The sequence below is a fragment of the Podarcis pityusensis genome (genome assembly GCF_964106645.2).
Source record: "Podarcis pityusensis genome assembly, chromosome: 6".
NCBI classification, from domain to species: Eukaryota; Metazoa; Chordata; class Lepidosauria; order Squamata; family Lacertidae; genus Podarcis; species Podarcis pityusensis.
The window spans coordinates 30,319,541-30,346,359 of NC_138030.1; the positions used below are offsets into that span (position 1 = coordinate 30,319,541).

Genomic DNA, 26,819 nt, shown 5'->3' on the forward strand with positions numbered 1-26,819 from the left:
CGCAGTAACCGAATAAACTTTTTCTCTGTGGAATCACACCCTGGCGTTGCTTAACTCTTTCATGCTCCTGGCGAGGGTACGAGGTGACTGGACCCAGACCCATAGGTAAATAAGGCTACATTTCCTGTTTTGAAATTCATTTTGTTTGTTTTGATTTAGTTCTCCGTTCTTTCAATATAATCCTGAATATTGCTTCTGTCTTCTAAGGCATTTGCTACTCTGCCCAATTTGCATTGAGTCATTTGCAGATACAATGAGCATCTCCACCACTCCTTTGTCTTAGTTAGGTGTCAACACACATTTTGGTCCTGTGGAGGCAAGTAGAATTTTGAATGTCATGAGCACCACCCTCTTCAATAGCACCCTCTCTCTCCACTCTGCTGGGTCACTCCACACCCTCAATACAGAAATTCTGCAAGCACTCACCATGAACTCCTGTGCCCCTTGAATGAATCTCTTCAACTGTGAAGACTGTAACTATGACCAGTTCATCTGAGCACCACAGGAGGGTGCAATACAGAGGAGACTCAGTGTGGAAAGTTTGGGGAAATGGACCACCAAACAGGAAATTGACGATCACCTTTGGTTTTTTTACTTTGGAAATCTCAGGCCCTGCATACAATCTCCATACTGGAGCAAGAGAAACCAATCAAAATGAAAGCAATCAGAAACAAGTGTTTTAATTAAGGTTCATATTTACACGGATTTTTTCCAAAGTATTATGGAAATATATAATTCTATCAAGTCAAATATTGCAGGATCAATAACCTCTTGTAGACCAAGTTGCAGTTAGTACAAAATATAATACAACCTATTAAATCATTATTAATAAGAAATTCAGCATCAGCCTTTGAGATAAGAAAATATAGATAGGTTTGGAGGGCAGATACTTTGAGAAAGAGCCCTTGAGAAATTAAGATCAACTGATGTGGGGGGAATGCAAAAAATAACAGTACACATAGCTGAGTCTACTAAGCTCAGTGCATTTTTATGCTACACGGTAAAAATGTAACAAGTAACACGCCTTCAAAGCCGTCATTGTCACAGAGGTACTAACTTTATAAAAAGCTCAACATTTTAGATCCTGTGGCACTTGGGGATTTTCATTCCCTATCCAATTATTAAAACACAAATACACTGACATTTTCTGTATTGAAGCACTAATTGTTTATCAGCTTCATTTCCTTGGAAACCATGGCTCTTCTATTTCACCTTACTACCTATTAGACTGGAAGACTTCAGTGCATTCAGTGCAGCCATGGAAATCTTAGTTGCTGCCCCCCATGTCCCAACAGCAGCCGGGGGGAGGAGATGATCCTCAGCATGTTTCTGTGGGATTCCAAGCCTTTCTAATCCCTTGACATGCCCTCAGATAAAGGGGGGCATATGCCACTCCTGGGACTGGTCTACTTGTTTTCCCTCCATTTAAGACCAATGGGATAGAATATATTTCATGTGGGAGGCAGGACACACTTTCCGCCCTATTGGCGTGAGCCCAGCAGGGCTGAAGATTTGTCCTACCAACCAGAGAACTTTGCCTATCCCATACCTTCATTGGGTACTCCTCATCAAATCTCTTCTTTAGAGACTCTTAAGCATAAAGAGTTCAAAATTAATTTGGTACCCAATGCCAGTAACAGAAAATGAAGACTAAATCCTACAATAGTTACATATATCTTATCTACAAAAGCACCCAGTTAAGGCTGACTTTTGTGTAGATACTACACAAGCGAAATTATACTTTTGGGGGACAGTATTTATTAATAGGAATGTAGTAACATTGGCTACAAATTATAGCTTCTCACAGAAGAAGCAACCAGTGCGCATGTTTAGAATGCCCCCAAGCAGTACAATGGGCAAACAAGAAGTGGCATGAAGCAATTGCTAAATCCTCATTTCCCCCCACTTTCTTAAGCAAAAGGAGCCCCAGCAAATCACAGGAATTGGAAAAATGTATTGTCCAAAGAAAGGATGCATTTCTTTTCTTGTTGCTGGTTGAGGGTTTTAAAAAAAGTATTATCTTACCATGTTTATTTGGGGGGAAAGTTGCTAATACTCAATTTGCAATCATAACTTCTCACAAACATGGTACATTTCCTACTCCTATGACTTGGTGGGGGTAATTTCTTCTACCTGAGATCAGAGAAAGGCCTATGTTCATTTGGTGCTTCAAGCCACTGCAGCCTTTCCTGTTTTGGGGACAGTTGTGGGAGAGAGATATTTCGGATGTCAGACACTCAGATATGGTTGTTTGTAAGCAGCTGCAATGCATAGCCAGGCTCATCAAAGTGTAAGCAGGCATGTTACCTGAGGAACTAAGAAATCAACTGCAGAGTATGACATGCTTTTCATCGTTGGCTTACAGTATGTAAGCATCAGTCACTACAGTGAAAGCAATGTAAGCTCCGGAAGTTACAAAGAGTGCTTCTGTCTAAAAGCCTTTTTAAGAAACGAAAATAAAATGAGATACCAAGATAACAGAAGATAGTATTTCCCCAGTACAGCCTACAATAGAAAATTGTAGGCTACTTTCACCTCTGCTGTTGCACCAGCAACAAAAACAATCCCAAACCCTATTTCATTTCATCCTGCAGACAGTCAGCCATCCTACCTGCAGCTAAGAGTACAGCCCTTGAAAGTTATGCTCATGATTCAAATCAAAGCACTATCCAAGCATCAGATAAAAAAGTGACACCTCTTCACTCTCAACTAGGAAGTGAAAAATACCGGGTTTTAGTATATGAATGACTAGAAGTAAGAATTGTCCAACTTATGTCACATTAAAATAATGTGCAGAAGGTAATAATGTTCTTTCAACAAATAAAAACCAAGCTATTTCTCCAAGTGAACTTCAAACCAAGAAAATAATCACACTAAGGAACAACTGACTGGTTATTACATCTCTAACATGTGGTGGCTGCAATCTGAAAACTTTGGTCCTTCTCATAGTAGGAACTGGCTCCTACTTTCAGAATAAAACTTAAAAAGCAAATAGCTGCACTTATAAGCTGTAGAACAAAGGATCTAACTCTAAAGTTCCACTTTTAAAAAGGAAGTACCATAAAACTACTTCAATGTTTTGACTAGTCCAGGTAACATAAGCAAAAATTGAAAGTTGAAAGAGGACAGTGTTTTGAGCTACATGAGACAGATCTTAACAAGCTTTGGCCCACATAGTATTCTTGCAGACCTAATGATTTGCTCTTTCACTGACAACATCCTGAAGGCGTTTCAGTAAAACATCATCATTTTCCTGGCACAGTCTCTTTGCTGGTGATTCTGTGTCACTGTCAATTGAGATTGCTCTCTTCTTAGGCCTCTGTCCTCCTTGTTTTATCATATTGTTGATTTCCTTCAAACTCTGAAAATTAAAGAATTACAATCAAAGCTGGTAATAATTAAAGATAAAAACAAAAAGAGCTTAATATGTGTCTTTATTAGAGTATATTAGAGAGAAATCCAACATTGCACAAACTTCCCCTTCCTCTAATCTGTACTGTAGAATATCAAGTCAGTTCACTTATGCACCAACTCAACTAGATATTACCCTTAGCTTTCAAAAATGTTCAGAAGTGCGGTATAATATTCAATCTTTGATTAAATTATTACAATCACATATAGTATTAGGGCACTTCAAAAAGGTATGGAGAAGGTTTTAAACACTTAAACAGCATTAATCTTACCTTAGAAGGGCTCCCATTAAATTTATATAAGAGGGCAGTTTTAGGTGTCAAGCAAGCACCATTCTTATGAGGTGAAACATAAACAGAATGTTGTTGGGATATCCGCCGAGGAGATACAGGTTGATGTTTAATGCTAGGAAATGGGGAAAGGGAAGGTGCTTCAACCTTGGAAAGAAAAATTGCAGAGTTAAATACAGACAGGCCATTCTCTAATTTTACAAATGTAAGATTTAACGGAAGAACACAAGCTCAAAAATGACAACTGTGACAAAGTTTATTTGACCATCTATACAATTTTCTAGGCCAGGTATGTTACACTCTTAATTTTGAAGGATCTTTTTCAGCCACTGAAGAGATTCCCGAGGCTGCTTCCATAACTTATTCACCAAAAATACCAATTCAACATCAAATAGATACCATTAATTCGATCTTAGGCTTTGAAGAGAATTCTCTGCTACCCAAGACTTGGAGGAACCTGTTGTACAGCAGTTAAGAGGGGAACAATATAACATGCACCTCTTTGAATCTCTCTTTAGAATACACCACATCTAATAACAATTCTATTTAACATACCACATTTGTTATGTATGCATTACTTAAAACTTAGGTTATTTATCATCATAGTAATACTGAAATTTAGGGCTGTTAGGTCTTTTACATACAGTGGAACCTCGAGTTGGGGATGTAATCCGTCCCGGAGGCGCATCAAAGTGTTCGCATCCAGAAGCGCCACGCCTGCGTGTGTGTGCGCGCTTTAGTGCTTCTGCACATGCAGCAAAACCTGGAAGTAATCCGTTCTGGTACTTCCAGGTTGCTGTGGGACACAACTTGAAAAGGCGTAACCTGAAGCTGACGCAACATGAGGTATGACTGTATTGAAGGATCTTTCGGAGAACCTAACGATTTCTCAAGATATTTTGAATATAAATTTGCAACCATTCAAATTATGCTTATGTAGAAGGCTAATGACCCAAAGTACACCACGGTACTACTTCTTATTGGTTACACAAAGTAAGTTTTATAATTGATTAATACAAACAGATTTAACAGGAGTCCACATAGTTTCCCCCCAATTACTCTTATCTGGGTGATTACCTCTGGGTGATGTTTATCTGATGTGGGTTCTAATTTCAGTGCAAAGACCTGCACTCTTCCTAAATAGACGGTGTCATAAAATGTTGGAAGATCCCCTCTCTCCTCCTTTTCCAAGCCTTTGGGAATTTCTGGTTTTGTTCTCATAGGTGAACAGCTCATCTTCCTGGGTAAGTCTAATGAAATGAAGGTGTAAGAAAAATAACATAGGCCATTATTATTATTAAAATGATGGGGGAAAATTTGAAATGGTAGAGATACAGGCAGATACAGTGGTGCCCCGCAAGACGAATGCCTCGCAAGACGGAAAACCCGCTAGACGAAAGGGTTTTCCGTTTTTCAATGCGCTTCGCAGGAAGAATTTCCCTATGGGCTTGCTTCGCAAGACGAAAATGTCTTGCGTGTCTTGAGATTTTTTTTCGCTTCCCCCCCCCCTTTTTCTAAGCCGCTAAGCCTTTAATAGCCTTTTAGCAGCTAAGCCGCTAAGCCTTTAATAGCCGCTAAACCGCTAATAGCGCTAATCCGCTAATAGGGTTGCTTCGCAAGACGAAAAAACCGCTAGACGAAGATACTCGCGGAACGGATTAATTTCGTCTTGCGAGGCACCACTGTAGATAACTTCTCTCTTCACCATCCACCCAATCTGTAGTGCTGCTATAATTGGTCCAACAGCACAAGCCTTTGCTTGTTTACTTGGAAGTAAGTAACTTAGGTACAAGTGGTTGTAGTAAATGTGGATGGAGCCAATGTATGTAATGTCAAACCAGTAATAAAATCAGTTCACCATGTAATGAATTCTGGCCAAATTACCCAACACAGGTGCTCATCTTGCCTTCTTTCATCTTGTAACTGGAGACCGAGGAGACTCTGTGACAAGGAGTGCCTTTCATCAGTTTAGGGTGGTATGCCAGCTCTGGCCTCCTGGACAGAAATAGCCCAACCCACTTTGAGTAGCATCTAGGATTGACTGCTGTAATGCATTTTATATGATGCTTCTGAAGGCTATTTGCTGACTGGGACAGGTTAATGAGAACGTATTTCAACAGCACTGAAAGAACCTTATTGCTTTCTAGACCATTTCCAAACACAATCAAAGTGCTGGTGCACCTGCTCTCATGAAGGCCTGTCTCTGCACTGGGGTCATCCACATTCATGACATTTAGGAATCTTGTAAAAACACATCTCTGCTCCCAGGCCTGTGTTAATGCAGTATAGTATAATTTTAACACTTCCCAACTACTTTTGTATCATTTTCTTCCTATATTTTCATGTTTTAAAATGTATTCTAAGATTGTTGTACACCCCCTTGATGTTGGTAGTACTACAGAAGTTTTAATCAAACTGCAATTTTGGGGGGGAAACAAATATCCAGAGATTGCATGAATGGATACACCTGCATGTGCCTAAAGAGATCCTTAAATTCCAACCTTACAGGACCATCCTATGGATGTTTACTTATGCGTGTCATGCTGGTTATTCCTACTCTCTCCTTGGTTACAGAATAATAATAATAATAATAATTATAATTATTATTATTATTATTATTTATACCCCACCCATCTGGCTGGGTATCCCCAGCCACTCTGGGCAGCTTCCCCAGCCACACACATAGTTGTCATTTTTCTATCTCCTGCTAGGGGTGGTTTGGTCTAAAGAATCTATCATGAAAGGACTTGGACTAAAAGTCCAAGTATCTGATTCTACCACCAACTTTAGAGTCATATCTTTTCATCAGATTTATAGAACATGGGCATCAGGGTGGTATTCAACTCAGTTTTAGTCAACTGAATACTCAAATGCCATTAATTTCAATAGGTCTACTCTAAGTAAAACTTAAGATGAATTACCCCCCCCCCCAAGTTTTGAATGTATGTATTCAGGAATTTCCTTCCCCTTAAACCATTCAATTAAAATTTAAAAATAGTAGATCTATTTACTTACCTTCTTCTGACATCTCTTCCACTTTTATATCTGACACTGCCTCTGTGGACGCACTTTTCAGTAAAACACTTCTGTAGACCTATAGCACATGGAAAAATGCAGGTTTTGGAATTGCTGGTAAATTGAAAGAAAAGGTTTACAATTTCTCAAAAGTGCAGTTAATATTTAGGTAACAAATGTATTATCTTTACTAAATGCCTTAACAAAATGTTTGTAGCTTGAGAACATACTTACATGGCTATTTGCTTGTGGCTGGTTTCTATAGCATTTCATTATGTCCTGAAACGTTCTTTCATCTTTGGATACCTGAACAGAAGAGGAAGAAGAGTTTGGATTTGATATCCCGCTTTTATCACTACCCGAAGGAGTCTCAAAGCGGCTAACATTCTCCTTTCCCTTCATCCCCCACAACAAACACTCTGTGAGGTGAGTGGGGCTGAGAGACTTCAAGAAGTGTGACTAGCCCAGGGTCACCAAGCAGCTGCATGTGGAGGAGCGGAGACGCGAACCTGGTTCCCCAGATTACGAATCCTACCGCTCTTACCCACTACACCACACTGGCTCTACAGAACATTGCCAAACCCATTACACAATAAAAACATTCCTGTAGACATGCATGGATTTGAAGGGTTGGGAGAGCGCTTCTACATGCGTAAGTGAGCTTCCAATGACTTCTCCTGCAGCTCTTTGTGATGCTTGACAACTCAATAAATCTTTAGGACATGAGTAGGCAAACTAAGGCCTGGGGGCTGGATCTGGCCCAATCGGCTTCTAAATCTGGCCCGCAGATGGTCCAAGAATCAGTGTGTTTTTACATGAGTAGAATGTGTGCTTTTATTTAAAATGCATCTCTGGGTTATTTGTGGGGCATAGGAATTCGTTCTTTTTTTTTCTTCTTCCAAAATATAGTCCGTCCCCCCCAAAGGTCTGAGGGACAGTGGACCGGCCCCTTGCTAAAAAAGTTTGCTGATTGCTGCTTTAGGAGGAAATTCCCAACAGAGCATAAGGAGCTAGACCTTTGAGTTGAAAATAAGCCAGTGCTAGTGCATATGAATACATGATGACTGCATGTAGCCTAAACGAGGAGTCCGCCAGCAACAATCTTTATGGAGAAACACAAAACTGGTGGGATGCTGTGCACTTGAGGTTTCTCTTAGTTGCATGCCATATGGCTAAGTTTGTGGCTGACAGTAGGAACCGAAGTGTTCATAAATGCTTATGTTGTGAGCTGCCCTGAGATCTATAGATGAGGGCGGTATAAATTTAATAAATAACAATGATAAATAAATTACATGGTGGGAAGTAATTCTACGGGACCTCAAAGGAAGTAATAGAAGGAGTCACTTTTTATTATCATTGTAAAATGGCACATAGTTTGAATTAATGTCTTTTGTTGCATACTCCCACTCGCATCATTTATAAAGATTGTGACAGCAAATATTGTTGGAGCTCACACCTAACTGAGCACTAGTATTTAAATAAATTCCTTGCTCTTACCTTTGCTCAGCAACTGCTTTGGAAAGGGGATGCCCAGCAAATACTTCCCACTCTCCAGCTCCATAACTACAAGTATGGGGTAAATGGAGAAAGGGCTGTTTCCTACAGCTACTTAGTGCATTTCTGTTTCTAACTCACAAGGTACAATTGGCTAAATTCATACCTTCCTAATTCACTTGGCAGTTTGAAGAGCTCAAATAAGATAAACGTGAAATGACTATGTGTTGATCCACACACTGAGAAATACTTAAATATTAGTTGGCATTTGCTTCAAGAGATTCTATAGAGGACTTGTGGTACAGGAAAGATTCTGAAAAGCACCTCTGGGGTGCTTATATATAGCACATATAGCACCTCTGGGGAACACCAGGACAGCTTATCAAACTGCTACATAACACAGTTTTGAAGGCTCAGTATCAAAGCATCCAGGTTTTGCATGCAACAACTAATCCATGCTGTGATAGAGAGCAGGCCGCAATATGTTCTTATTTGATTGACACAAAGGGAAATATTAAGTATTTGGGATGGAAAAAACACAGAATCGTCAGGTTTGTATTTGAACAACTTATATATCACTAAACAGGCAGCTGGAATGGTGATATGAAAGTCATGCCAGAATATAACATAAAAACAGTACTGTATTCTGAACAGAATGCCTTACCTTTGCCATGATGAACAAAGCACAAATTAGGAGCTGATCCAAGTGCCTATCTTTCATTAGATCTGTACAATGAACCAATGTGAATTCGAAACATGTCCATATCTTTCTGCGCAAATCATTGGAAACATCCAGTTTTATGCACAGATCACGCAACCGCACACTTGCCAGATGATACACCTAAAATGAATTACCATGTAACACCAAGTGAATTTAACAGATTTTTTTTGGAATGTTAGGAATTTGAGCGGAGGGACAAACGAGGAATAGGAATGTGAGGAAATGGAAGTGTACACTATTTTCATTTCAGGCAATTTTGATCTTTAATACAGACTTTATGTTTTAGGAGATGTTTGAAACAGTGGTATGCACATTTCTCCTGCCTCGCTCAAAATGCTGTGGCCCTAATAAATGCTCCCCTTTAAAGCCACTCCCCATCTTGGCCCAAAGGCTTCTAACGCTAGCATATAAATACAAGGTGTCTCTTTCCCAATGTGTCTGGCATATGCATTTTCCCTTACACCCATTTTAATTGATTTTCATGCTCTACTGTAGGCTCATTGCTTAGTTATATCCCATCTCCATTTAGATGATTAAAAACATTTCATCCTTATCCCCTAGGGGCGATTTATTCCAAAACAGATGCTCTCCAGCTTCTGTTGGTTCTCTCCCCCCCCCCAGGGGTCAGTGCTTCCATTCACACAAGTGGAACTTTAGATCCAACCCAGCATGTTGTGACTTGGAGTAAATCTATTTTGTACAATGTTGCAACGTAAATCCTGCTGGCTTTAATGTAGAATATTTTGTTAGGGCTATTACTACGAAGCATTATTTTGTGGCAGGGGGAGGGGGGGCGTTAGAAACTTTAGCAAAAAATATCTTCTAGAAACACTTTTTACCTTTCTGAAAAATAGTGCAAGAGATCCAGTTTTCTTTGGCCTGCTTCCAGCTGGCTGATATGCCTCTTGTGCTTGAGTCATATGATGACTTGGAGACACACTGATTAAAGCTTGAGCAGTGAGTGGGGCTTGTCCAAGGCTGTCCGCTTTAGATTCTTCAGACAAGTTGACTGAAATCGGTATCAAAGTGATCCCTCCAGTATTATTTGCAATACCTAGGGTATATCCACAAGTTACAATTTATATATTTACAACACACTTGCAAAAGTTAATTGCAAACAGAAAAATTATTTAAAAACTTTTTATATAAGTGTATTGATGTGCATGTTATTTACTCATCAATATAGCTATACCATATAGTGCCTTTATAAATAAACACACCAAAGTGAATTTCCCACAATAGTTAAAAGGCATTCAGTGAACCAAAAGTGTTTATAGCCAACAGTTTCACATTTATTACTCTTCTCCAAGATTACCAGCATTATAATCTAAATTATAAATTGCAATATATATTCAACTTACCATGCAATGTAATTTTTTGTCCTGTTACTGTAGCTGTTGTCATTGCAAGAACCGTCTGCTCAGTTGAAACAGGCACATTTTCATCAACAAAGCTTGACACTGGGGCAATTTTCAACCTAGTCCCTTCAGTCAGATTTTTTTCTGCAGGTTTTTCTTTTGGGCTTTCATCTCCAAAAAGTCTCCTCTTAGCACTTCCTGCCACAGGAGAACTATAGCGATCATGAACAGAAATGGGAGACAATGGTTGCATATCTAAAATGAAAGAGGGGACAATGTGTCACAACAAAATGCAACTGATCACAGAGAGGTTAACTTTATCATTTCAGTAATTAAATTTTGAGACGCAGAACAGTCATGCACCAATACTACATTTTCATAATTTCTAAATATTGATTTAAGTTCCTATTTGCACAAAAATTCTTTCCCAGAGTCTAAACAACAAGGTCACATTTACCACTGAATGGAATTTTTCATATGTCACAAGCCATACATCAATAAGGAATAATGAAGCTCAGCAATATACAGATTACAGTGTGTGAGTGAGAGGCCAACATTCATTTAGGCTGCTGATTCTTAACACTCCTTGACGGATCTTTTCTTTGGGAAACAACTTGTTTAGAAGTAAACATCTTTGAATAAGTAATATTATCAACAGGAATTATGTGTGTTCTTGTCCTCAAGCAGAAGCAACCCTTCTCAACGTGTCACATAAAACTTGTTTTCCTCCTTAAGAAGGGCAACACTTTCCACTTTCTTATCTAGGCCAGTGTTTGTAAGCCAATAGTCTGTAAGCTTGGTTAGGTCTGCTTAACTGCTTAAAATGACCCATCAGCCCTCAGCAGCCTCTCTTCTCCCACTTGAATGTTACTATTGCAAGCAGGCTGGAATTCCTTCCAGTTTCTGGAGCATTCTAACCTGCTAGCAATCATGGTGCACAAAAAGCAAGAGAGACACCTTAGCAAAAAACAGAGAGCTGGGTCCATCTTCCTCCCCATTTGCAGCACTTTGGAGGAAATCCCACTTATCCCTCTGCTGATTGGTGCAGATTAGTTGGGTGGGGGTATGTCTGCCTGCCTCTCTATATGCCTGGTCACTTTGGTACAGCTTACCATTGGCATGTGCCTTTCAGGAGTTTACCAACAATGAATGCAACCTTTAGAGGCTTTTATGACTGACAGTACTACCCAGATATATGTATAGCAGCAGTTAAATAACTTTCAAAATTTTGAAGGAAGGAAAAGTTTTCAGAAAAAAAACCCACTTAAATGCTTTTCTTCTAGCTTTTAACTAAAACCCAGATGACCAATTCTAATTGACTACCTGGACAAGGAGACGCTTTTAAATACAAATTATTTCACACACAGAAAACAGTAGTAAGATATTGAGGAAAAGGGGAGAGAGATGATGAGCTTACCCCGTCTAAGACTTTCCCCAAGATTTGTCCGAACCTCTTTGACTCGAGGATGCACTATAGGAGATACTGGCATCATGGGAAGATGTCCTAGTCCTCTTCCTCCATTCCCTGTTTCAAAATTACATGGAAATATTACCTGGGAAGGAAAATGTGACAATTTTGAAGAGGTAGGAATAATACTGTTTTGCTGTCTATTATACAAATATTTCTTTAATAGGGAACTGAGTAGTTCACCACAAATTTCGCTCCTTGATTTAAGGGGTGAGGGATATAACTTAAATTACTCCCATGTGTTCAACTTTAATTATTTGCCTGTCAACATACTTCTTCACAGGTAGGGACCTTGTTTTCTGATGCTTGGAGGGCATCCCACAGAGCAGAATCTTTTGTCCAGGCTAGGCTTTCAAGAATCTGTTCCTCAATGCTGTTGAGATGTTTTACCATATCTCTAGAAAGTCCTTCTTCTGATCGAATCAATATTTCAATCATCTTGAATGAAAAGAGTATTTTGGTCACAGACACACAGTAAAAATCTACTTCAATAACCATTTTCACTGCCTCACATTAAGAATTGTATATACAAAGCATTTTCCCTACAGCTCGTTTCATCTGGCGTTTTGGAGGCTCTCCTGTATTCTTTCAGCATTTTTCTCCAACCAGCATTTTTCTCCAAAGTCTTCAAACTTCTCTCAGCCACACCAAAAATTTCCATAAAAACTGAATTGCTTTCAGACTCTTTTAGTCCAGCAGTTTTTAATTTTGGAATTTCATATATGAACTGCCCTGAGATCTACAGGTATAGGGTGGTATACAAATTTAATAAATAATACAATCCCAAACATTTTGGATATGATGATTATTATTATTATTAACATTGAGACCTCAGACATTAAAAACTTCCTGATACAAGGATGCCGTCAGATGTCTTCAGAAAGTTGTGAAATTGTTTATTTCTTTGACATCTGACAGAAAGGCATTATACAGGGCGGGAGTCACTACCGAGAAGGCCCTCTGCCCAGTTCCCTGTACCTTCAGTTCTCTACAGTGAAGGAAACACCAGAAGGCCCTCAGAACTGGACCTCAGTGTCTTGTCTGAATGATGAGGGTAAAGATGTTCCTTCAGGTATACAAGGACGAGGCTATTTAGGGCTTTAAAGGCCAGAACCAATACTTTGAATTGTGCTCGGAAACATGCTGGGAGACAATGTAGATCTTTTCAGACTGGTGTCGTATGGTCTCAGCAGCCGCTCCCAGTCACCAATCTAGCAGTCCCATTCTGGATTAGTTGTAGTTTCCTCGTCACCTTCAAAGGTAGCCCCACATAGCACATTACACAGTACCCAAGAAAATTACTTTACATAGAACACAAACACTCATCAGCGTACAAAATTTTAACCTATCAAAAGATAGTAGACTGGCATTATTATCTAGCTGTCATTTCTGTAAGAAGTCAGAAGGAAGGATTTACCAAATTGCAAACCAACTTTAATTCAGTTAGGCCTTCTTTTACTAGTCTTCCTAACTCCTTCCTTCAACCCTTCGTTGGATGGCATCTCCACCTTACAAAGTAGTGTGGAAGCTAAACAATTTCATCACTAACATACAAGTTCTATATTTGTTTCATAAGACAGAAGTTAGACCTAACTTGGACCAATACTAAATGCCTGGGCCACTAACACATTACATTTTTATGTGTGCATCAAGAGGCTTCAAGTGTACATCCAAATCTGTTAAGTATGCATGCAACAATCTTGCACTGCCAAGGCACTGTGACTGACCACTACTGTTCCTATCAAGCATGCATAGCCTGTGAAACAGCCCTTTGACAACTTAATATACAATACATGAAGTCAGTGCTTTGCTTGTGCTTTACCTTATAAAAATAGAATGGCCTGAGGTTAAGAATTTCAATGATCCAGGGGAAAGTTCGTGGTGAACTATATGCAAACAGCACTATCTCCAAACAACATGCCAGCAAGGAACGGTGGAAAATATCTTGCTCTAAAAGGGCCTAGAAAGAAAAAGCAGAATGTTTAACCTCTCAGTCATATAAGAAATTGTAATTCAACATGCTTTTCAAACCCTGCCAATCAAACTTGAGATACTCAAGCTGTTTTGTCAGGAGAAGTTGAAACTTAGTTATATGGAAGGTGCTCAAACACTAGAGTTCACAGTGGATATTAGCACACTCTAATATCTAATGCCTAATAGTCCTGTTCTGCTTCTGATTTCTCTCTTTTTAGAAGTTCTGTCAATTATTCTACTTCAAAAAAGATGTTTCATATAGTAAGAACCTAGGTGAAGTATAACAGGCAAACATTCATTTCAAGTTTTACTGGTGGTAACAAGACATTTCTTCAGAATTACCACTGGTTATATTTTTAAGAGAAGATTCTGTAGGTGATAGGGACATGGGTTTTTGAAGTTCCAAACACAGCACTGAATTATTCAGTCTTATAAAATCCTGCTGCAGTAATAATAAACTAATACTTATATAAAATGAAGCTTCTAATAAATAGATTAACAGAGTATCTTCACCCTAAAAAGCTAACATAGGTGAGACCAGTTTTGTCTCTGGGTAAGGACCGAGGAGGAGAGATGGCTGCCTCAGTTTGGAAGGTACTATCATCTGAACAGTACATAAGTGAACTAATTAGAAGGGAAGTAGTACAAGGGAAGGTTGAGCACATTCAAGTTACCTTATACAGAACCAGTTCATTAAGATCATAATAGCCCTGCTGGATCAGATGAAAAGCCCATCTAGTTCAATACTCTTGCTCTTGCATTGGTCCACCTAGCTAATTATTGCCTACTCTAACTAGAGAGCTCTCCAAAGTCCCAAACAGAGTTGTGTCCTAACAACTTTTACCTGGAAATTCTGGGAACTGTACCTAGGAACTTCTGAATGCAAACTATCACTGAATCCCTCATGCAGTCTTCAGAATTAGACAAAAAGCCTGAAAATTCTGATCCTTGGATTTTGCTCACCAAAATAGGCTTTCCATACTGCACCCCACCCCCGAGTTGGTTTACTTACAGACATGTCTTTGCCATGTAGCCTCCGCATTTCTTGTACCATTATGGTTTCCAAGATTTTATAATAAAGGATTTCTGCCAATTTTAACCGGTTAACAGCAAAATCTGCAATTTAAACAGAAAGTGTTTACATTTTTTACAGTTTAATTGTATTATACTTCTATAGTAAGACCCAAAAGTTTGTAACTTCATATTGATGAAGAAAACATCAAATGGCTCAGGCTGCAATCCTGTAAGAGTAATGCAGTAGGGGGCTTACTTTTTGGTGAGCATGAATGGGATGGCACAGAAAATGCAACAGACCAGGCTTCCTCAAACTCAGCCCCCCAGATGTTTCTGGCCTACAACTCCCATGATCCCTAGCTAGCAAGACCAGTGGTCAGGGATGATGGGAATTCTAGTCTCAAAACATCTGGAGGACCAAGTTTGAGGAAGCCTGCAACAGACAATTCATGCTAGCTACAAGTAGGACCTGAAACAAAATGTTGCAGTGTGGAGTGCTCCCTGTTCAGAATCGCAGCCATTCTATTCTATTCCCTGTCCTCCTAGCTTTCCATTCCCTCACCTAACTGACAGCCAGGCAACCAGCCAACATTCCTTGGTCATTTCAGGCCTCTCTGGAATGTGGGGAGAGGGGGCATTTGAAGAGTTTTCTATATTTCTGCAAACTTTGGGTTTCCATAAGACTGCTGATAACTGTTTTGTATATGGGTAGTCTTTATAGCTTCCTAAGGAGCAGCACTCTTCCCCTAAAGATGGAAATTAGTACAGTATATTAAAATAGCTACATGAAGTATTCCCAACGTGCCATTTACACAAAGAACTGAAAGTTGTGTTTTTGTTACCTTTGGCTTTGAAACATATGAAATTTAAAATAATATTAATAATATAATAATTTATTATTTGTACCCCACCCATTCTGGGCAGCTTCCAACAAAGATTAAAAATACATTAAAATGTCACACATTAAAAACTTCCCTGAATATATAATTGTTACTTCCATTCCTACCTATGTGAGATCCTGGCTGATCATCAGTTGACCGTGTATAGTTCTGACAGAAAACGTCCCCTATCTCTTTCACTCTGTTCATGATCGTTTCCACAGGATTTTGTATACAAGACCTATAGTATAAAACCAATAAATTAACATAATATATGAAATGTTATGTAATTATCTTTTGATATAAAGGCTTCCGCTTGCCACAATCTTTTGTAATTAACGCCTTCACTTTACTGCATTTTAAACTAGAATACATTGGCTGCATTTGCACATAATGTTACATTTTAACAATGGTTTGCTCAACAAAGCATGAGTTGTCTAACGGACATGCAAAAAAGGCATGACTTGTTTCTTCAAAGATAGGTTTGTTCCCCAGATTAGTTTTTCAGCTGCTCTTGTAACCTGATGAATGTCAGGGGTGGGATGCCCAAATAAACCATGGTTAAACAAAGCTATTGGGTTCACACATAACATCAAACCATACTAAAACCAAGCGATGGCTTGTAAGCCAACTACAAGCTATGACTTTACAATGTGGTTGCTGTCAGAAAACAAACTATGGCTAATCTCCTGGGCTCATGTGTTCAAACAGATCATACCTTAGCATTATGTGTGAACCAAACTGTTATGAAAGGCTTAGTCTACAGAAAGTGAAGATAGATTTATAGATTTGATGTTGTTTATTTATTTATTTAGCTTGAAATTATTTATTCCATTCCCCATTTGGATGTGCAACACTGCCTTACTTCAGCCATTCCCCACAACAACTTAACAATTGTCTATTCTAAACAAGGAGTGACTGAACATTTTGAAGTATAACTAACTTCCCAAATGATCATTGCCTTATAATAATCTTAGCACAAAGTAAGTGGGAAAAGAATGCCCTAAATTTAGTAAACCACTTCCCAAAACAGAGCTCTATAGTTCTGGAATTCCATTTCCATCTAACTTCTTCTTGCTGTAAGAGAACTGAGCCTAACTAACCCCCACCCCTGAATACCCAAGGCTGGGAAGCCATAAAGTTCAGTTCCTATAGAACGAACACCTACTGCTGCCATGACTAGCTGGAAGATTGTTGGATAAGGTGAGAGTATGATCAGTTTAAATTTTTAACTGCATTACGTATAATAAAGGTAAAGGTACCACTGACCCCTGACCAGTCACGGACGACTCTGGGGTTGCAGCGCTCATCTCGCTCTGTAGGCTGAGGGAGCCAGCAATTGTCCGCAGACAGCTTCCTGGTCATGTGGCCAGCATGACTAAGCCGCTTCTGGTGAACCAGAGCAGTTCATGGAAACGCTGTTTACCTTCCCATTAGAGTGGTGCCTATTTATCTACTTGCACGTTTGACGTGCTTTCGAACTGCTAGGTGGGCAGGAGCTGGGACCAAACAATGGGAGCTCACCCTGTCGCGGGGATTCGAACTGCTGACCTTCTGATCAGCAAGCCCTAGGCTCTGTGGTTTAAACCACAGTGCCACCCGCATCCCTGCATTACTTATACACTTACTGTATTTCAAATCAGTTCACACAACTTCAAGGAACCAAACAGAAAGAAGCAACTTAATGAATTACTAACTGCAAGTCATTATGTTTCCCAGTCATTATTCAAAGAGCTTCTATAGTTTGACACACACCCCTTTTCTTAAATAGCAATCCGCATGCCACATTACTAGCAGTTTTTTTGAAAGTTCCTTAAATTTCAGGAAGTGTTTTGCCATGTAATATTGGAGTTGTAATCCAGGAAAGACAATATGTTTCTTTGGATCCAGTCCCCACATTATGATTAGATCATTTGATGAAAACCAGAATGGGGGAAGACCTACAGATCTGAGAGAAAGAAAAGGAGTATCCACTTACTCAAAAATAGCTATAAGCTGTTCACTAGGTGCATTTTTTAGCCCTGCTACAATGCTTTGTAACCGGCTTACACTCTGTGTTGCGGAAGCAACAGGAGTAATTACTTGTTCCTTCTCTCTAAGGTATCTCCTGCCAGTCAGTGGAGTTGAGGGTGTGAAGGATCTTTTCTACCAAGTCAAAGAGAAACATCTTTCAATTGTTTTGGCCCATGGTTAACTTCACAAATACCATCAAACTTTAGATCATAGCTGCAGAACATGACATGACAAAAACATACCCAAAATAACAATCCCAGAAACTACTGACTGTTCAGAATTGAACTGTATGTTACACTACTTCTTCTTTTTTAGACTGTGGGTTGTATCCATTGACAGGTGGGCTAGCCCCACTCTCCTATCAAAATGGCTTGCTTAGAGTGGTGCAACAGAGAATCAGGTCCACTGGTTAGATTAAGTTCCCCACCAGTGGTACGCTCTTGTTTGGCTTACTGTACTGTATGAACAAGGCCACTGAATTGGTGTTCTCCCCCAATCTGCCAAAAAGTTATTTAGATATTGCATTAATCACGTCTTAATTTTTTAAAAGTTTGTAAAGATGAAACCATTTCTCTCTATTTGGTAACACCTGTTTACTTTCTGCAAGCAGCGTAGTCAGGAAAACCAATTACCGTATTTTTCGCTCTATAACACGCACCCGACCATAACACGCACGTAGTTTTTAGAGGAGGAAAATCCGTAGGCATGCCACCCGTAGGCATTCCCTCCATAACACACACAGACATTTCCCCTTACTTTTTAGGAGGAAAAAAGTGAGTGTTATGGTGCAAAAAATACGGTAATTCCCCTGTCCTTCTGAAAAGTGTTGGTATTTATTTCTCAATAGATATGTGGACAAATCACCTTTTAAAATGTGTTTTTAAGAACAGAGTTTGGATCAGGTACACTGTATAATTCTTTCATACATATGAGCCTGCCTAAGCATTAAAGTAAGTTACAGAGGTCCTGCATTTTGGCCTGTAGATGAGTGAAAAGTGCTCTCTCAGTGGTGGCACCACGTTTGGAATGCTCTCTCTCTCTCTCTTGGGACAGAATGTCCTCATCTCTGCTCATTAAAGAACAAGCAGCAGCTATGAATATATTTTTATTCCAGTTTGCTTTTGATTGAATTGTGCTGGGGAGTTATTTTTTCCAGGTGGTTCCAATTTTTGTAATCTATGGTTAAATTTTTGAAATTGTAATTATTTTATGCGTCTTATTATAATCTTGTAAACTGTATTGTGAGGGCAGTGTCCCCTGAAAAGGCATAAAAAATGTACGTAAATAACTTACTATTGCTTTTTATATACAGAGTTCAAGACATGTTGACTTAAAATACCTCATCCACTTTTCTTGCTGGAGACTACGAAAGCAAGCACACTTCTGTAAGACAACTAACATTACCTTCTCAAAATGCTGTTGAAGGTAACACTCTACATGAGCTCTTGTCATCACCTTGCCAGATGGCACATCAGTAGAAAACTTCCGAGGAGTTCCAATTTCTTCTTCTGCATCTTCTCCCAAGAAAACTCGCTCATCAAAGTCTCCTTCTGTCAGAACATATTCTTCATATTCTTTATTCAATGCTTTGCTGGAAGACAATATACACTATTATGAATTAACGTTAAAAGAAACCAAACTGGTAAGATTTTATATTTTACCCATTGCTATACACACATGCTCTCAGTGCTCCCCATCTTTTCTACCTATGGTTTTCTAGTTTCTACAAGTTGAATTTTTTTTTTAAGCCAACTGTTGGGATAGAATGGAAAAAGGAAGTACTAGCAATTAGGGGGTCTGAAAAAGCCTTTTAAAATATTTTACATTGTTATTTATTTTAATAAAATGTATATACCACTTGATTTTTTTTTAAAAAAAAACCTCAAAGCGGTTTACCAATAGTAAAACAGTAAAATCAAGAAAAAAATACAGCAGTACTTTAAAGCATACAAAAATTAAAGTACTAAACTTTCTAAGCATCTGGGTAAAGGTAAAGGTACCCCTGACCATTAGGTCCAGTTGCGGACAATTCTGGGGTTGTAGCGCTCATCTCGCTTTATTGGCCAAGAGAGCAGACGTACAGCTTCTGGGTCATGTGGCCAGCATGACTAAGCCGCTTCTGGCAAACCAGAGCAGCGCATGGAACTGCTGGTTACCTTCCTGCCGGAGCGGTACCTATTTATCTACTTGCACTTTGACGTGCTTTCGAACTGCTAGGTTGGCAGGAGCAGGGACCGAGCAACGGGAGCTCACCCCGTTGCAGGGATTCAAACCGCCGACACCTTCTGGTCGGCAAGCTCTAGGCTCTGTGGTGCCAACCACGACTCTAAACAAGAATGTTTTCAACAGGTGCTGAAAAGAGTACAGTCGTACCTTGGAAGTCGAACAGAATCCGTCCCGGAAGTCCGTTCGACTTCTGAAACATTCGAAAACCAAAGCGTGGCTTCTGATTGGCTGCAGAAAGCTCCTGCAGCCAATCGGAAGGTATGGAAGCTCCATCGGATGTTCGGCTTCCGAAAGAACATTCGAAAACTGAAACACTCACTTCCAGTTTTCAATTGTTTAGGAGCCGGAACGTTAGACTCCCAAGGCATTTGGGAGCCGAGGTACGACTGTATAGTGAAGCTGCCTGTTTAGGCACTGCCACACTATACGATCAAGTTCTTTCTACTAGATTCAAATCTGGTAGCACCAACAGGACCCAAACAAATGTGCTTGGACATTGCAAATTGTTTATCACTTCCCTATATAATTTTAAATAGCAGAGCCTATAAAACAAGTTTTTGTTTTAAACAAGAAATTCGCTAATGAAGTTCACCTCCTGACTCAACGGTCAAGGGAAGGGCCATAGCTCATTGATTTAGCACCTGCTCTGCAGGCAGAAGGTCCTAAGTTTAATCCCTGGCATCTCCAGGTAGGGCTGGAACAGATTCCTATCTGAAACCTTGGAGAGCCGCTGCTAGTCAGTGTAGACAACACTAAGCTGAAAATACCAATGGCAGCTTCTTATGCTTGCATGTCATAGTAAGCAACAAACCATGGCTTACCATGACTCTAGTAAATTAGCTCTATTCTGGGGCAAACCCTTGTTTTACTGTTAACAAGCATATGCATATAACTCAGTTTCTCCCACTTTGCTCCAGCCTGCCTGAAGCTAGGAGAAACAAACCACATTTGGCTCAGTGTTTGTTCTTGGCTTCCACTAATGGTTTGTTTGGAGAGAAACATACCACAAATGCTGGTTCTCACGTAACACTAGTCCAAGTCTCATGATTTGTTTCTCCCAGCTGCAAGTAGGGAAAGTGAAGGAGAAGGGACTGAGAAGTGCATTAGTGTTCTGCTTGCTCAAAGTAAACCAAAGATTTGCCCCCAAACCAAGTTAATTTACTAGAGCTGGAGACTGCAACATGAAGCAGTTTCCTAAATCTGCATGCCTGGATTGTACAGGAAAACAAGATAACGTCCTTCAGGATCTTGTGTAGAAATACTCCAGAATAGGAATGCACAGTATTTTAAAATCCAGTGTGCATTTACTGCCATAGCTTGCAATTCATCATTAGTAATACCATCAGATGGCAGAAGAGCCATTTCCAAAATGTTCTATCACCAGATTCACATACTGAAATAAAAGCATTCAAGTAATTTTTGAATGTGGAACTTACTTGTTGTCTGCAAAGTTACTACAATCCAAAAGACAGTCTCCTTTTAAAATCTAAATGAAAAAACAGAAAAGCAGTTCAAATAATAAATAAAACAAGAACAAGCAAGTTAGTCTCTGACATCACAGCTGCGTAACATCAGTTCAAGTGGCTCTGACACTTACGCATTATTTAGTCAGAACAAAGAAAGACAACCCAGAAATGTTCTCCCCTATTTATATCAGACAAAGATAAATATGTGTTTAAAGCAGGCTTGAAGTTTTGATTAAAAATAAACAAAAAATTACCAAAAGAACACTTTTGCCAATCATCAGTCCTTTATAACCTACTCAATAATTAACAATGACTTTTGAGCGTATACCTCTCTATCACAGAGCTTTGAGATATATGGTTTAAAGTAGTGTTCCTTTATGGTCTTGGCTTCTACCAAAAGACCATCATGTAATTCACATAGTGTGGCAATAATGCACGGAGGCCCTTCAGAAGTCCTGACATCAGCTGTATGGAAGTCTTCTGGCAAACCTTAACCAAAAGGAAAAAGTAAGTGTCTGTGATAAATTATAAACTAATTTCAAGACTTGTACAAAAAAAAAATGCATTGGGGGCAATCATCATACCTTTAAAAGATGAATTCAATAGATCTCTCTTATGTGGACACAGAAGTGCATTTGCAAAAACCAGATCCAAACAGCACAGAAGCAAATGGTATGAGTTCACTAAATCACCTCCAATCATATTGAAATTCCCTTTGGAACAAACCACATAAACACAATTAAGACCATATAACCCTTCAAATGAATATGGGGAATCAAGTTAAATCATGACTTACCTTTTGTGTAAACAAATAACGTCCAACAAAAGTTGAATAGGTCTTTAACATTGCAGGGCACCCGTCTACAGAAACAAAAGTCAAGGTTAAGTTCTAGAAAACTGTTCTTCCAAAAACTGTTCTTTGAAGATATGCAGCTAGAGCATTAACTTGAATCTAATTAGCAACTACCATAAACTGCATTAGCAATTTTAAACTTGAGTAGTACAATGGATTCCTCCATTAGCCATACTTCCATTTGTCATGTTCAAGAACCCTTCCACCACTACCATCATCCCACTGACTACCTAGTTCTTTTGTAGTCTAAACTACACTATTTTGCAGAATGCTTCTTGCGCCTATCTCAAGTTGGGCACCACAGGGATTGTATAACATTACATCAGCCTTCAGCAACCTGGTACTGGCTGCGGATGATGGAAGTTATAGTTCAAAACATCTAGAGGGTACCAAACTGGCAATGGCTGGATTACAATTAGCTTCATTATATTATATTATAATATTATTATTATTAATTATTATTATTTTACATAATATATAATCCAAAACACCCCAGCATTTCAGTAGTACCTGTGTTTCCTGCTTCTTTGTAGCTTTGGTTGTTCTTCATCAGGATTTTTAAATATGACCAGGAATATTGGCTTAAACTTCTTGAAAATCACTGCCGACACTTCAAAGTTTCTCTCCAGTCTCTCCACTCGCTCCCGAAACTCCTGAGGCATATTTGACATGTCCATCCACTTTTTCATTTTACTAAAAAACTGAATTAAACTTAAAAAAGAATGACATTGGATTGTAGTCTTTACTATAGTTCATATCAGTAAACAGGGTATGTACTTTACAGTTCTTGAGTTGTTGAAGAAGACCCATTTACACATGCAAGAAAATCACTTGATTACAAAGTGTTTACATGGCTCACAGTTGAATGTATGAACTGACTTAACTGCAAAGTCCAGGTCTGAGATGTCGTGAAGATATATGAAGAAACTACATTAGAACTGCAATCATCAAGTACACATATATGTTTGAACTAGTGTTAGAATTATCCTTTGACATATGCTATGCTATTTAGTTTCTAACGCTAAAGGAGTTAGCCTAAATACATTCAATCTGCAAGAATCTTCTGAAACCTCAAAGTAGGTAACTGTGCAATTTGAAAATAAATTTCCAGTTTAAGTATTTCATGTCTAAGGCTACCTCTATATGCACAGACCCATTTTTTAAAAATAGTAAATTATGAGCTTATGAAGCATAAAATCAGAAGCACACCAAATTATTCAATGTATTCAGACTGAAAAAAGCTAATAGCAGTATGGGCACTCACCCATTTATTTTCAAAAAAGTAATACCTTAGTTTTGCTGAGCGTAGTATCCTGGTGAGTGAGACACAGTTTCCTTCCCTCAGGCCACTTCCTACAGTGGGGATAATACTCTTACGGCAAGCAACATAGAGAGCACAAGCCAACCAATGTACTGTTTCCCCCTGCAAAGATAAATAAACAATGGCCTTTAAGAGAACAATCCTCAGTTTATACTCTGAAATAAAGAATACAAAAAGATCCAGCTTTAGATTATTTTCTTGACTATTCAGGGAGGTAACAAAAATGTTTTTGATTCTTTTAAACTAAACTTACTACTTAATTTCTCTTAAAGAATAACTTGGTACCAACTCTGCTTGATGTACTTATTACAAGATATAATAGAATAAATAGCATCAAATTCTAATCAAAACAAGCACTATGAGTTGGATAGCTATTCGGAATTTGCATGAACTCTCAAGCAAGCTCTGACATGCCCATATTCAATCATTTTCAAACTGTGTACCAGGGTACTCTGGGATTGCTCACAGAGAAAGTTCTATGAAAAGCTTCTATGAAAGACAGCTTGTCCACTGCCACCAATCTTTTCTTGAGGTATGCTGTGTTCTAAGGTCCACTGAAATTCACCAACATCCCACATGGCTGGACAATTATAAAAGTCTTCTAACTAGATTCTGAACACACAGAGAATTCTCTGCAAAACACAGAGCAGATGAAATGTTCCCTTAAAAAGACACCAAGTTTTAAAGTCACTTGGATGCAAGTTTTAAAGTCACTTGGATGCAAGTCAAATATCTGCAAAGTTACTGAGCAACAGCATTATCTGTCATAGAACGTGTGCTGAGAAGTTATTTTCAGCTCCTGCTTCAATTTTTAGCATTAGAAATGAAAACATGGAAATGTGTCACTGAAGGAGAAGAAATACGGCACAACTTTTTATCTAACCAAGTTTTCAGGCCAGCCAGGTTAGCTATCTTCTGCCATTGTCAAATGTCTATCAGCAAGGAGACTACACTTTGCTTTCAACTTGCAAAAAACTACGAAAATCCTAGAAACCTGACTCAGTCTTTCATCTCTTACATGTACAATATTAAATATTTGAGCTCAACGCTGAACTCCAAAGCTTTCAATCCTGTGCCTAACGCACATTTTGACTGAGTGGTTAAGTGCTGGAATCAACTTGGGGGACGGGAAATCTCTCAGCAAATAAATAAGCATGAATGAATGCTCAGTAAACAGTCAACATCCCATCCCCTCTCTGCAAACTATGTGCAAAGCAATCAGCACGAATGCTCAACAAACTGGTTGCCCGGTAGCAACTCGGGGCCCAAGAGCAGGTGGCGTTCTCCATGTCCGTAGTCCATCTTAAAAGGAAACATCCCGAGTCCTTGCCCACAAGGTATGGGAGGCAAAAGTGTCCAGGGCATTCACGATTATGGGGGCACAACTCATCAGAACCTACAAAGCTCCTTAGAAGGCTATGATTATTTAAATACAGCTTAAGAATCCTTAATAATGCACTTTTAAGTGAAAGCTGAGCTGCATAGTAATGAATCCATTTTGGTGACGGGGACAACACAAATGGATGTAAGCAGTGGAGAAAGGAAAGTTTTGAAACCTTGGTTCCTCATTGGTACTTATTTACTGAAGACCTCGAGTTTATTTCTGGCTCTTGTGGGAGGCCCCCGTTTAAAAGACCGTCGCCTGCTGTCAGGCAAGTTCGCGTGGAGGAGGAGGCTGGGGGCTGCCCCTCCGTTACCCGGAGTAAGCAAACAGTCTCAAGCGGCTCGGTCAGGAGTGAAGCCGGCAGATGCAAGAGAGGGGTCGGCGCCGGTGGGGCGGGAGAGAGCAAGCAGTAAAGAGGATCGGTGGGAGGGCAGCCTGCCAGGGGACCCACGAAGTCCGGAGCCCGGCCTGAAGCTGCTGAAAGCTCCCTAAAAGCCCTTCTTAGTGGCCCACAGCCCAGGTGGGGCCCAGCCGCGTCGTCCCTTGAGGCGAATTAAAACCCTCATGCAGCCCGGCGCGCCGAGGCCACTGGAGGGCAGGTCGCGGGGAGGCGTCTGCTTGCAACCTATTCACCGACCGACCCTCCCTCTCTCCCTCCGCAGGACAGACTGGTTCCCACCTCCAGGCTGTAGGTGCCTCGCAGGGCCGTGAAATCCCGAAGGGCCTCGGCGGCGCTGCTGGCGTCCAAGTTGAGCTCCTGGCAGAGGTGGCCTATGGCGGCCCGGATAGGGCACTGGCTGTCGGCGGGGTCGTCGTCTTCCCCCGGCATGATGCTTCCCCCTATCCCCGCGAGACCCCCCGCGTAAAAACAGACCTCCCGACCGCCCACAATCCTTTGCGCCGAGCGCGCCAAAACGGCCTCAGCCACTCAGCGAGCGACGCTCGACTCGGGCTCCTCCCCCGCCCGGTGAAGCCTCTTTAAATATCTAGCGGGGTTTTCGCCATCGGTAGATTCGCAAACATTTTCGAAGGTCGTGCACGGGGATGGGGGGGGGGGGAATAAAATGCACTCCGATGTCCCAAACCGTACAAATAATTGGCTCCCCCCCAAAAAGGGAGTCAAGAGGAGGGAAAGGACATGGTCAAGCGAGGGTGAGCTGTTCAGCTCCACGTTCTGCTAGCCTCCCTATCGGTTCTCCGGGGTATCTGTCCAAGGGACAGCAGGGTAAAGAAACACTTCCTCAGTAGAAGTTGTTGTCACTTTTCCAGCTCAGGTTCAAAATAAATAAACAAACAAAAACCGCAGTTATTTCCTCATAGCAACAGGAAATTCTTATATATATGGAATGGCTTCCTGATAAAATCTTAAGCTTCCAGGTTCGGGGGGGGGGGTGGTCAGTTCTGGACGAGCTCGAGCCACACCTTTCACGTCATAAACAGTAATAAACGGAGACGAGGAAGGGCTGCTATTTATTACCTAGGTCATCCCACCCCTCTAGTTTTTTTTTAATAACTCTGCCCTAACTTTCTGGACTTTTCTTTCTTTCTTTTTAAATGGCACTATCATGGCTATAAAAAATGCTTTATAAACAATTTTTGGTCCTTGTTGTCAAAGACCGTTTACAAATGAGAGAGGAAAAACTCTGGCTGATTAAACAAACCAAGCATTTGAATTTACAAGCCTGAGGTAAGAAATAATGCGCGCGCACACACACACACACACACAGGTTGCTGGTTTCAATTTATGCTTGAAATCCCCCCCCCCCCCGTTATCAGTGAACCTACACTGAAAAGTAGTGACGTGGGTGACGCTGTGGGTTAAACCACAGAGCCTAGGACTTGCCAAAGGTTGGCAGTTCGAATCCCCGCAACAGGGTGAGCTCCCGTTGTTCGGTTCCAGCTCCTGCCCACCTAGCAGTTTGAAAGCATGTCA

At 40.1% G+C, this 26,819-nt stretch overlaps 1 protein-coding gene across 5 annotated transcripts; it reads right to left on the reverse strand.

The window, feature by feature from the left end:
* Window positions 1-664: 664 nt before the first annotated feature.
* On the reverse strand, window positions 665-25,749 carry RBL1 (RB transcriptional corepressor like 1). Of its 5 annotated transcripts, XR_013987732.1 has the most exons (23): window positions 25,566-25,748; window positions 23,471-23,604; window positions 22,692-22,892; window positions 22,125-22,189; window positions 21,913-22,041; window positions 21,657-21,817; window positions 21,299-21,348; window positions 19,041-19,227; window positions 17,602-17,768; window positions 15,752-15,864; window positions 14,744-14,847; window positions 13,580-13,717; window positions 12,031-12,195; window positions 11,707-11,842; window positions 10,293-10,544; window positions 9,771-9,985; window positions 8,875-9,051; window positions 6,951-7,022; window positions 6,717-6,795; window positions 4,779-4,951; window positions 3,684-3,848; window positions 2,563-3,361; window positions 665-2,525 (listed from the first exon to the last, which is right to left on the reverse strand). XR_013987732.1 is itself a non-coding variant. In XM_081010285.1 (22 exons), the coding sequence occupies exons 1-22, from the start codon at window positions 25,713-25,715 to the stop codon at window positions 3,191-3,193; spliced, it is 3,153 nt and encodes a 1,050-aa protein (XP_080866411.1). In that variant the 5' UTR covers window positions 25,716-25,748; the 3' UTR covers window positions 665-3,190. The 5 variants fall into 5 exon arrangements, 3 of the variants coding, with proteins under 3 accessions (XP_080866411.1, XP_080866410.1, XP_080866412.1); XM_081010285.1 differs by having other exon boundaries at window positions 665-3,361; window positions 19,092-19,227; XM_081010284.1 differs by having other exon boundaries at window positions 665-3,361.
* Between the last annotated feature and the right edge of the window lie 1,070 nt (window positions 25,750-26,819).